Genomic DNA, 12,733 nt, shown 5'->3' on the forward strand with positions numbered 1-12,733 from the left:
GGTGAATCAGGATGCTTCCACTGTTTTGACTGTAGTTTTGTTTCTGGTTGAAAGTGATGTATCCAGGTCTGAAATTGTCAAGGGACGTCTGGAACCTGACACGTTTCTGTTCTGCTGTCAAGAGCTTTGGCACCCATCTCGTATGTCTCTGAGGTAGTGGTTGGCAAACACTGTATCCGATTTCCAAAAGCAGCCCTCCGTTATAGTTGCATGTGAGCAATTGCCATCTAGAGTGAGTGTAGATGTTAGGGCTCTAACTTTGCATGGATTTGAGGCATGCGGAGGTTCAAATCCTGCTGCTTTACATGCCCTCAGTATAATGGCTCTCATTCATACTGAGATAGTATTTCGAATATTTCTGTTTCAGTAGATAAGGGGATGAATAGGCATTTGAATTTTGATGTGTGATATAACAATGTCCAGAGTCAAATTGTGTTCAACTAAAACCCAGAGCATGTATTTCCAACATCTGAGCTGCCGTAGATAAGGCAAGCAGAAAAAGTGTTTTCTGTGTCAACAAGTCTAAGGATGTCCGGTCTAGTGGCTTGTATGTATAAGTGGTAAGATGATGTAATACAACATTCAGAGCCCAAGCTGATGCCTTAAAGTTTCATTGTTGGTCCTCAAACTTGAACGAGTGCAGTAGGGCGAGTAAGTTTGGCATTTTCATCAGCTTTATCCCTGTTTCCATGGTGATAACTGAGCAGAGTCCTGACAGGTAAGTCTATAATGTGGAACCTTTGAGTCCTTGAGTATATCGTAAATGACATAAATGATCTGTGACTTACATAAATGATCTGTGACTGAAGGATGTGAGGTTTTCGATGATGTAAAGCGTTTCCACTTGGCACATTTCCAATTGCATCAATTTGTCATCATATAATATGCCAGTCGATCTGTGTAGAGCCACGGCTACTGCCTTCACTGCTCTTGTGGAATATCCTCGTTTCTTTAAATAAGCTTTGATATGATCCATATGTGTCCATGTCATATTCTTCATTCTTGCCTGCAGATCCTGTGCACTGAGATGACTTATTGATAACTGGTACCTTGGGGAGCAGTATATGGGGATCATCAAATATGTTGGCTACAACTACATTGATGAGAGTACAACTACATTGATGACCTGGAAGCTGAAGACTTTGTCCTCGTCAACAAAGACGACTGTGAAAAACCTAAGTCTGATGGTGACCTCTTGTGGGATGTAGATGTTAACTCTGCTCTTTCCATGCTCTTCTCCCCCGGACATGCACAGTGATTCACTAGAAACATGAATATCAGCAGCAGCAGAAATATATTAACAAATAAATTAGTGCTATCAGTCAATTTGCCAGACATGACTTGAGAGTGCCTTCTAATTTTGTTCCTTGCATGTTCATGAATAGCAAATACATACAAGAGTCATCAGAAGATGACATATCCCCCCTGCCCCCACATGTTTGACAGGACAAATAATCTGAGAGTTACTCATTGTTTTTTTAGACCAAGTTTGAATTGTTTCCATGGAATTCATGAAAATTATATATACCAAATATCTGTAACCAGCAAAGTCACAATTTCAAGATCCGTCTCATATATGTGCCAAGATCTGTTGACAGATATGAAATGGTTTTTGAGCCATGCTCTGGGAACGAAGCCCACTCCTCCATTTTGAGACTAAGTCCGAAACATTTCCATCGAAACCAAGAAACAAATACATCACAAAAACCTTTAAAAACCAAAAGGCACTACTTTGGGGTCTGCCACACATACATTTATCTAGAAAGTTTTACGGACAGATATTTAGAAGTTTTTGAGTTCTGGTCTGGAAATGAAACACACCTCTCATTTTTCAGACTAGGTCCAAAACGTTTCCATGGAGACCGAGAAAATAATAAATCACAAAAACCTGTAGAGAGCAAAAGGCACCATTTTGGGGTCTGCCACACATATCTGCCAAGTTTTACGGACAGATATTTAGAAGTTTTTGAGTTCTGCTCTGGAAATGAAACACACCTCTCAATTTTCAGACTAGGTCCAAAATGTTTCCATAAAAACCAAGAAAATAATAAATCACAAAAACCTGTACATAGCAAAAGGCACCACTTTAGGTTCTGATTGATATATCTACCAAGTTTTGCAGAAAAATATTGAACGGTTTTCGAGTTCTGCTCCAGAAATGAAGTCCATTCCACCATTTTGAGACTATGTCCGAAACTTTTTCATGGAAACCGAGAAAAAAATGAATCACAAAAACCTGTACATACCAAAAGGCACCACTTCAGCTTCTGACTGATATATCTACCAAGTTTTGCAGAAAAATATTGAAAAGGCTTTTGAGTTCTGCTCCGGAAACGAAACACACCTCTCACTTTTGAGACTAAGTCCAAAAACGTTTCCATGGAAACCGAAAAAATGATAAATCACAAAAATTTGTACATAGCAAAGGGCACCACTTTAGGTTCTGATTGATATATCTACCAAGTTTTTCAGAAAAATATTGAATGGTGATTGAGTTATGCTCCGGAAATGAAGCCCACCCCACCATAAGACTAGCACCAAAATGTTCCATGGAAAAACAAAAAAATATAAATGTCAAAAATCTGTAAATAGCAAAAGGCACAACCATAGGCCGAGATTACTATATCTATCTAGTTTGGTAAAAAAGTATTGAACGGTTTCTGAGTTCTGCTCTGGAAACAAAATGATTACGGAAGGACGGACGAGGCGTCGGCTATATCCCCCCGCATTACATGCCGGGGGAATAATAATTGTATTCTGTTTAAGGCAAGATGGGCATAACAAATGTGGATCAGCCACAAACAGCTGGTTCCTATAACAGCAGCACAATTTCATCAAATGAAAACAAATTTCAAGTAATGATAAACATGTCCCACAACTTGAAATAGACGTAAATTTATGAATAATTTTAAGACATAATGATAATAAATACAGACCAGAAGCCTATTTAGATCAAGGACTGAAAAATTAAAGGATATATATGCCGAACTGGGACTCCAAAATACCTCCAACCAGGCGATAGAAGAGAGAATGACAAACAAGGCACCAAGGTAAAGGGAGGCTACTCATAGGTGAGTTTGATTGTATGTCCTCCTTAAGAAAGGAATTTCAAGGTATTTCAAGTGTTCCACTATCATTCACAAAGAGGGAGGAGATAAATAGCATGAGTCAGAATAAGGAAAAATAAAGACTTTAATAAAACAAAGAAAATGGCTTTGGTACCAAAATAATTTTCGGCTGAAAATAGTGATATGAAATTATTTCTGAAATCACAGATTTATGTAAGTATGGCATAAGTTTGAGTTATTTTCAATGATTTCCTTAATGGGCTTAATGGGCACCATTCAGATTCTACATTAACATGTCCAAAGTTAGGGCATAACCCTTTGAATAATGTTTTAGATCTCCAGAGAAAACAAAACCTACCACCATTTCAGCCTGAACTGTTTACTGGGAAACAGGAAGAAATGAAAGTGAAAAATGCCACAAATACTGATATGCACCACTTCAGGATCTGTATGATGTACCAGACAGTTTTTGTAGAAAATCAATGACCAGTTTTTGAACGGTTCCCCGGAATAGAATGGTGTTTTTACTGACAGAGATGACTAGTATTTCACAGCATTTATGTCACTTGGGCAAAATGAACACTAAAGCCCTGACACGTAATCCTTGGTCATGTTAATCATTTAATATTATGATGGACTGTCAAAATTTCTGGACTGTCAAAATTTCAGGCCAATTTAAAAACTGTCATCATGTAACACTTAAATATCAGAACAACACAGTTGACTTGTGTTAAACAGAACTCAAGCAATCATTCAAGCAAGTAGTCTCACACCAATATATGCATCTGTAAAGCATTGATATTTCTTGTTCACGATAATGCAGAATATATCGGTTATGGCCTCTGACTAGTTGACCTGATCGAAAATTTGTAATTTTCTGAATAAAATTGATATTTTATACTTATCCTGACTCATGCTTATTTGCTTATGGCCTCTTCCCTGGCGAAGGTAGTGGAATACCTGAAATCCCTTAAGTTCCCTTCTAAAAGAAGCAGACGGTTAGCTGACCGACCATGCTTGTCACTCTCTCCTTGTAAATTGCCCGACCCGAGAATTATAGAAATTGAGCGTGTATGTGATGGGCGGCTGGGAGGGCTTTCGTCATGAGTCAAGTGTAAAATATCAATTTTATTTAGAAAATTACATATTTTTCCTTATCCTGACTCATGCTTATTGTTTACAGAATCCAAAAGAAATGGCGGTGGGTCAGGCCATGCTGGATTCTGCTGGCTGTCAAAATTACGTCCAATAATTTCATCCCCACCCAGCGGGAACTTGTAATGGTGATAATTCGGTCCTGCTCATCTACTATTCATTGTAGATTCTGGGGGATCACATCCAGTCGAACTTGTCTTCAGCAGAAGGCTTTGTTGACTGGAATGTGGTGACATCGAAAGTAACTAGTGTCCTGCTAGTTTCTGATGCAACTAAATGTCAATATATTGTAATCAAAAATAGTTGCGACCCCTCTTCATGTAGAGGTATCTTCATTATGAGTAAAGGGTCCTAATCACTCATGCTAGTCTGTTTAAGACGTGTGCATGGACTTTCCACCATTATACTCCACAGAGCTTCTGGCTTCCACAAGTCACGTGAGTGAACTCAGTGCCTTCAGGGAACTGTTAGTTGCTGAGCAACGACAAGAGGCCCAAACTGATGAATGCCAGAGACGTCCTCCGTGGCTATGTCTTGTAGATAATGGTTGGCAAACACTGTGTTTGACTTCCAAGAGCAGCCCTCCATTACAACTGATAGCGAGCAGTTCCCATGTGGCGCTAGTGTAGAAGCCAAGGCTCTGACTTTGTCTGGATTGGAGGCTCGCGGAGGTTCCAATCCTGCTGCTTTATAGGCTCCCAATATAACAGCTCTGATCTACACTGAGATAGTGTTACAGGATACTTCTGTAAGTGTCTCAGTGGATATAGGGATAAACAGGTGCTTGAAACGTTGCCTTCTAGACTTGGTAAATACAAAGTATATCTTCAATGATCTGACTGGACATGATGATAAATCATGAGGTTCCAGGATTGAAGATAATGCCGGTATGTGGAATTGCCTATCCGGTTGACCTAGCCGTTGATTTTTTGCAATAAAATCCCATCATAGACCCGAATGAGCTGTCTGCTGATGACTAGCATCAAAGCTTGTGGGGTTGAAGTCTAGAGCATGACATTCTGAAGTCTGACATTCATGCAGCTGTAGCCAAGACAAGTAAAACCAGCGTCTTCTGAATTAGAAGTTCAAATGAGGTCCGATCAAGTGGCTCGTACGCATCACTAGTGAGATGTTGGAGTACGATGTTTAGATCCCAAAAGTCCCGAAGTCAGTTGTAGTTCCTTCGTCTGGAGGGGGAAAATGCGAATGTGTTTAGTCCTTCCCATGGAATGCTGAGAGCGTCTGTTGCCAAGGCTAACGGATCTGGTACCGGTGATACAAAGGTTGTTGTCTGTTTGTTGAACCTTGTTACAAATATGTCTGTTTGCGGCGATCCGAATGTCTGGCTGATTAGTTGAAACGCCTCTCGATGCAGCATCCACTCTGTTGGTGATGGACGAAGAGGACGAGAAAATGTGTCTGCCATGATGTTGTAGACTTCTGGTATGTGAGGCTTTTATTTGGAGATTCAGACTGTCAACCATGTCGAACAGTTGAAACGTTAGATGTAGTAGAGATGATGATCTCATTGACCCTTGCTAGTACATGTAAAAAGCCACTGTTGAGTTGTCTGTGTGGATCATCAGTAGCTTGTCTTTCAGTGTTGTCAACCAGTGAAGGATAACATGCATCACCACTTTCATCTCCAACTGGTTGATGGGAAGAGTTCGATCTTCCTTCTCTCAGATTCCTGCTGCAACCTCGTTGTTTAGATGGGCACCCTATGCTTGGAGAGACATGTCTACACAGAGATGGTTGTTGAATGCCGACTATAACATTTAAGTTCCTGTGCAGACCTTCAACTGGCGTGTCCACCAAAGCGGGTATTATCTCAAGATGTCCAGCGTCGTGAACCAGTCAAGACAAGAAACCGTGACTCAGGAATAGCTGTCGTAGCTGTAGACGTCTTTGTTTGTTCATGTCCTGAGGTGACGTGAGCAGACCGAGTAGGCATGACGCTGCAGACAGGAGACCTTGTCGACGAAGTAGATTCAGTCCCACAATAGTAGAGGCTAAATGATCAGCCATAAATTGATGATCCTCCTTCAGAGTTACCAGCTTGTGATGAGAGTCTCATTGATGGCTCTCAAGCTAATCCGAAGAAGGTGCGCCTCATAGTGGTGTTGAGCTGAGCAAGTCTCTTGTCATCTACCTAGTAGGATTTGTTACGGGCTGGACTGATCGTCATTCTTCATCTTGTAACTTCATTGGAGTCCTTAGATGGTGAGACTAAGTCTAGTCCATTTGTGTTCCACAATGTGACTTCAAAGTCCGAGAAGAGGGCTTCCTCCAGTAACAACACTCGATAATGTCTATCTTCATCCTTCCATGAGTGTGAGGTATTCGTTGTGTGGTGACGATCCCTCCTGTGAGAGTCCACGGCTGAGGGGGATGATGACTGTTGGTGGCGCATTTGATGAGCTGAGGAGACTGAAGAAGATTTGTGTTGACAAGCAGTCCCGAGAGTGCACTCACGCGAGTGCAAATCCTCACTCGTTCGAGTGCAACCACTCAGTGTGGGTGGATCTCTCTCTCAACTGCGATGTGAAGTAGGGGATGCTGGCGACGATCTTCTCCCATGGGTGCGTGCATATACCTCCGCTTCATCTTCTGGCAGATCTAGTTGAGTGCTCATTCCAGCTGCATCTGACGATGATGATGAGTGCAGTCTTCTCTCTTCTTCAAAACGCTGCTCCATCAAACTCATCATCTGCATTGTAAACTGTTGCATGAAGGCGTCTGTGTCAAACTGCTACATTGTGTGTAGAGCTTTTGACTTCTGCTCCGGAAATGAAGCCCATCCCTCCATTTTGAGACTATGTCCGAAACGTTTCCATGGAAACCAAGAAAATAATAAATCACAAAAACCTGTACATAGCAAAAGGCACCACGTTTCCAAGTTTTGCAGAAAAATATTGAAAGGTTTTTGAGTTTGTCCCGGAAATGAAGCCCACCCCACCATAAGACTAACACCAAAATGTTCCATGGAAAACAAAAAAAATATTAATGCCAAAAATCTGTAAATAGCAAAAGGCACAAGGATAGGCTGGGATTACTATATCTATCAAGTTTGTTCTAAAAAATATTGAACGGTTTCTGAGTTCTGCTCCAGAAACAAAATGATTACGGGCGGACTGATGGACGGACGGACAGACAGACGGGCGGACGGACGGACGGACAGGCGAGGCGTCAACTCTATCCCCCTGCATTACATGCCGGGGGGATAAAAACATAATGCATATACAAAGGTAAATACCGTATACGACCAGAATTTAGTTTAAAAGACCAAAATAAAAAGAGAACTTATCGCTGTATCGGAACCCTGGATACCTCCAGCTGCCCACGTCGGGCGATAAGGAGAGAGTGACAAACATGGTCAGTTGACCATTTGTGCGGGAAAGGGGAGGCAACATGTGAGTGAGTGTATTTCATGTCTGCTTCTCTTAGATGGAAACTTCAGGGAATTTCAGGTATTCCACTACTTTTGCCAGGGAAGAGGAGATATGCAAATAAGCATGAGTCAGGATAAGGAACAATAAAACAGATAATTTGACTGTACCTTCATGTCAGCAATAGATTCCACTTTTGCTTGACTTTTGGATTTCTTTTGAAATTCTTCCATCAAATCTTTGATATTTGAACCAATCTCTCCAAAATTCACGTACATATTCTGAAAAAAACAAAACACCAAGAACATTTAGAGCATGCCATCGATAGCTAGCTAAAAGTTTGTAGTCTTACATACTTTGTAAGCCCATTTTTAAAACACATGTTCAAACGTAAGAATTCTTAGGGCTACGAACATTTTGAGAATAAGGGCCCTGAACATGAACACGTTACAGTTAAGAAATATGCTTACTTACATTGGCATAAAACTCATCATGTTCAGCAGACAACACCACTTCCTGCAAGTCTTTGGTAATGCCTGGGACACTGGTTAGATTTATGCGATTGTTGTTGATAGCCAACAGCTCATGTACCATTGCCTGATAGGTCCACTATAAACATGAGTCACAAATCATAAATTACAAATGATTATTACCTCATTTCCCTTTCAAGGCTCATTCATTAAACACAACAGCAGTAAATCAATAAAGTTAACAAAAGCTCACAATTGACATTTGCCAGATTAGATCAGTCACATGAAAGCAGCACTTCCAATTTTGCTTGCAAGACATCCACCAATCACAATCTTGGCTTTAGTCTGCACTGATTTCTACTATTTGTAGCATAGAGGTGAAATTATGTTTGAGACCATGAGCAGAAATCAAACCAATGATAAGAAGTGAAGAAAACTTTGTATTGGGCGACTAGTCCACCAAAATATACAGCTGGAGAAGTCATAATCTGAAATGTTTCTTAACCTCATAATACATTTAGATATGTAGAGATGATTCTGACAATTGGTTTCTGGTGGCGCTGATCATAACTGTGTGCAGATGCACTGAATGTTTATCATGCATGGTCACCTGATTCAGGAGTGGTGTGACTGCATCATCTCGGCGGTCTAGGATCAGGAGGACTGGTGCCACATCAGTCTTACGGAACTCAAACAAGGCAGCTTCTTTGTTGATCACTTGCTGAAAAACAAGGTCCAAACATATAAAACACTTCACACCATTAATATAGAAGAAGTGAGTGAACGTTTTTGCACTATCACCCTATACAGGTGAACCAATGGTTGATGTCTTCATCAATGCATATTGTAATCATCCAATCCTCATATTGCCTGTTTTGTGAAAGGAACAAGTATTGTCACTTACAGTGTTCCCAGAAATTATTGAGAAAATCTTTGTTTTTTTTCTAATGATGCTAAGATTGGAAAAAGGGCTTTCACTATGCACTAAGCATACTAAATAAGGGAGACAACTCTTGAAGGCTTAGAAGGCAGCTCATTATGTCAAGAGTTATCTCCCTTGTCTTGGCAGACGGCTTCCTGTGTTGACATGGCAGAATTTACAGCAAGAGAGAAAAGAAAGCTCATTCTAGATGATTTTGAAAGGGGTGAGGCTGGTGCTAAAGTGTTAGCTTGTAGACATGGTATTCCTTTGAAAAATATTCAAACAGGAACCGGGATAGAGCACAAAGCAGGGGCAGGTCGGCCTAGGAAATTCAGTGTTGTGGATCGCCGAAGACTTGGGCAGATTGTGAGTAGGGGCAACTTGAAAAGTGTTGAGAACATCAGAAATGAAATGATTAGCAGAGGAAGTCCTCAGGTATGCAATAAAACAGTTAGGCAGGAATTACAGAGACTTAATTGGGTGAAAAAACGTGGAATTCCCTCGCCGTTGATGAAAGATGCACAAAAGGAAAAACGTTTAAACTGGTGTCGGGCTCATGAAAATCAAGATTGGGATAATGTTTTCTTTTCGGATGAAAGTTCTGTTTGGCTTTTCCCTAATTGTGTGAAAATTTGGACCAAAGATACTGTCAAACCTATCTACCAGCGACCCAAACATAGCCCGAAGTTTCACATGTGGGGTGGCATATCGGCTCGCGGAGTGACGCCATTGTGTGTTTTCACGGGAAACTTGACAAAAGAAAGATACGTTGACATTCTAAATGGTCACCTTCTTCCGACAGCACAAACATTGTATGAAGATGATTGGATTTTCCAGCATGATAATGACCCAAAACACACTGCCCGCTACACAAAACAGTGGTTGTCGGGCGAAAATGTTGAAGTTTTAGACTGGCCCAGTTACAGCCCAGACCTAAACCCAATTGAGAATGTGTGGGGAGTCATGAAGGACAGAATAAACCAAAAGGGACTGAGAAATATTGAAGATATGAAGGCCGAGGTGGTTTAATATTGGGATACCCTGTCACACGATTACCTACAAACTTTGATGGGTAGTGTGCCTAGGCGTATTCAGGCATGCATTGCTGAGCGAGGAGGTCTAACAAAGTACTAAAACAAGACTGAGACTGTAAAAGGATGATGTTTTAACATGTTTATGTAAGTAAAACACCAGAAGTTAATAAACGTAATGAGTTACATGACGCAACATGATTCTCAATAATTTCTGGGAATATTATAGGTGACATAACAATATGTCACAAATTATCAAATCAAACTTAAAAAGTAAAGAAAAGGAAGGGCACAGCGTTAGATGAAGTTAAATGTCAACAAAAACATGACCAGTCAACCTCTCTTGACTAAATAGTAAGAAAGAAAACTGTTTATTGAAAAACATTGAAGGGAAGTCTTGAAAGTCTATGAAGAAAATCCAGAGAACCGTTCCTCAGTTTAAGTAAACATAGGCTCAGTATTATTCTGTAGCGGGGGCTAGGTATGATAGGTGTTTGTGGGTTTTTTTATACTGGAGCATTAGTAATTTAATTTGGGGTATAAAAACCTATAAATCTGGCAATATTAAATGGATTTTCTTACCAGTGTTTGCAGAGACACATGGGTTACGGCCAGTGTTCAAAATAACCACTAGCCTGGTAGCCCAGAGCTAGGTAAAACTTCCCTGGGTTAGTAAAAATAGAATGATGGTTTGCTAGTGTAAATTTTCAGTCTGTCAAAAATTCTCAGTTGCATATGGTGCCATGTTCTCGTTCCCTGCCCTGATTAAATGACAGAGTGCTTGCCTAGACTGACACTGTTTGAATAGTTCTAAAACTGAAATTTGAATCATCTGGTCCTGATAATTTGTAACGATGATGTTTAACTTTGAACTTCATGAAAGAAATAACAACTACTTTTGAAAGTTTTGTATTTTTATGTAGTTCAACTAGTAAATTTTCATTTGGGCTAGTAACTTTAAAAGTTCCTAGCCCGGTTTACTAGTGATCCTGTAAAATTATTTCATACACAGGTTATGGCTGCCACTGGTTTGTTTGGTTTTGCCATTTCAGTGGAGGGACTGATTGCATGCACTAGAAGGTTCCATTCCAAGGGTGGGGGTGTGTACTGCACTTAGTGGGACAGGCCTGTTATCAAGCATACAAGTAGCATGCAGCAGGTGTTTTATTGTCTACGGATAGGTGAGCCCTTGTTTCAAGACGAAACAACTTCCCATTTACTTTGTGACAAAGTAGAGTTTGTTCTGAGATGGACCTGTACTTGTTTTGTGATAAAACAGTTGACCCTACTCTTTCAGCAAGGCACGTAAATTATAGTAGGGTGGACATAGGTATAGGTGGCTGGGGGGAATAAAGTACTTAGTTTTAGGGACACATTAAGAGGTAGTATTAATTTTAGGTCTGAATTAGTTTGGGGATAGGTTTGGGTTGTTGTTATAATTAATTTGGGTTTTTGTATTTCACTTTCCATCAATGTTTTTTGTATTATTTGTTTAGTTCGGGATTTGGTTTTCCTTGTGTATAAAACATGAAACGAAATACTTTGTACATCCTGATTCGCAAGGCTGTATCTAAAAACTGGGGAAACAGTGTGGAAAAGAATTCTGTTGATGGATTGACAGGTTTAAAACCAGAGTGACCACTCTTGTGGTAAACATGCCAGTCTGAAGGAAAGACTGCAGCACCCCTTCGGTATTTGTGGAAGTGCTTGTGGATGGTTCAGAACTTACCTGTCAGATGGAGTCATGCAGGTAAAATTAGAAGAGGCCTACTCAAAGACACACCCTATCAAACTTGGCGAGACCCACGAATAAGTGCTCGGACCAATGCTTTTCTCTATCGATATCTCTCCACTACAGAACATCATCAGGAAGCATGTCCTGCAGTTCTATGGATACACTCATGATAGCCAGTTGTACATCAGTAAGGAAACCCACTGCAGTTGCAGGATTTCAGGATGAGATGACTAGATGTATTCACAAATGGATGTCTAGCAACCTCTTAAAGTTGAATGACGACAAGACTGAGCACATAGTCATCAACAGCAAACAGCAGCTGAACAAGGTTGCAAGCTGTCCCTTTGTAGTTGGAGATGCTCTGGTTGATCCATGTTAAACAGTCAAAAATTAAGGAGTGATGTTCACAAACACCGTGTCATTTAACCAGCAGGCGCTGAACACCTGTAGAGCTGCAATCATCCATCTTCGCAACATTGGCAAGATACAGAGATTCCTAAACACCAAGACAACTAAGCTCCTAGTCACTCCTATGTTGCCCCGAAACTTGACTATTGCAATTCACTCATCAACGGATCTGGCAATATCCATAGTCTTCAACTAGTTCAGAACCATGCAGTCAGAATCATTACAACAACAACTGATAAGACTGAAGATTCTGCCATTAACACAGAGATTGTTGTATGAGGATGACTTTCCCATCTACTTGACAGAATTTGTCAACAAGAACCAGCCTTCAAGATCTCAAAGTGAGTGAGTGAGTGAGTGAGTTTACTTTTATGCTGCACTCAGCAATATTACAGCTATATGGCGGCGGTCTGTAAATAATCGAGTCTGGACCAGACAATCCAGTGATCAACAACATGAGCATCAATCTGCACAATTGGGAAGCATGAGTTGCTGAAGGCCTATTCTACCCTGGGACCTTTAAAGCGTGAGAAACTTTAGGAATAAAGTAAATTG

At 40.5% G+C, this 12,733-nt stretch overlaps 1 protein-coding gene across 1 annotated transcript in view; it reads right to left on the reverse strand.

Moving 5' to 3' along the window:
- LOC137278135 (vacuolar protein sorting-associated protein 45-like) overlaps positions 1–12,733 on the reverse strand; it is a 64,814-nt gene that overhangs the window by 23,316 nt on the left and 28,765 nt on the right. Inside the window, exons 6-8 of the mRNA XM_067810305.1 lie at positions 8,693–8,803; positions 8,087–8,221; positions 7,783–7,893 (exon numbers count right to left, since the gene is read on the reverse strand). Coding sequence (XP_067666406.1) covers positions 7,783–7,893; positions 8,087–8,221; positions 8,693–8,803 — 357 coding nt within the window. The remainder of the gene's footprint in view (positions 1–7,782; positions 7,894–8,086; positions 8,222–8,692; positions 8,804–12,733) is intronic.

Source organism: Haliotis asinina, chromosome 3 (genome assembly GCF_037392515.1).
Source record: "Haliotis asinina isolate JCU_RB_2024 chromosome 3, JCU_Hal_asi_v2, whole genome shotgun sequence".
Lineage (NCBI taxonomy): Eukaryota > Metazoa > Mollusca > Gastropoda > Lepetellida > Haliotidae > Haliotis > Haliotis asinina.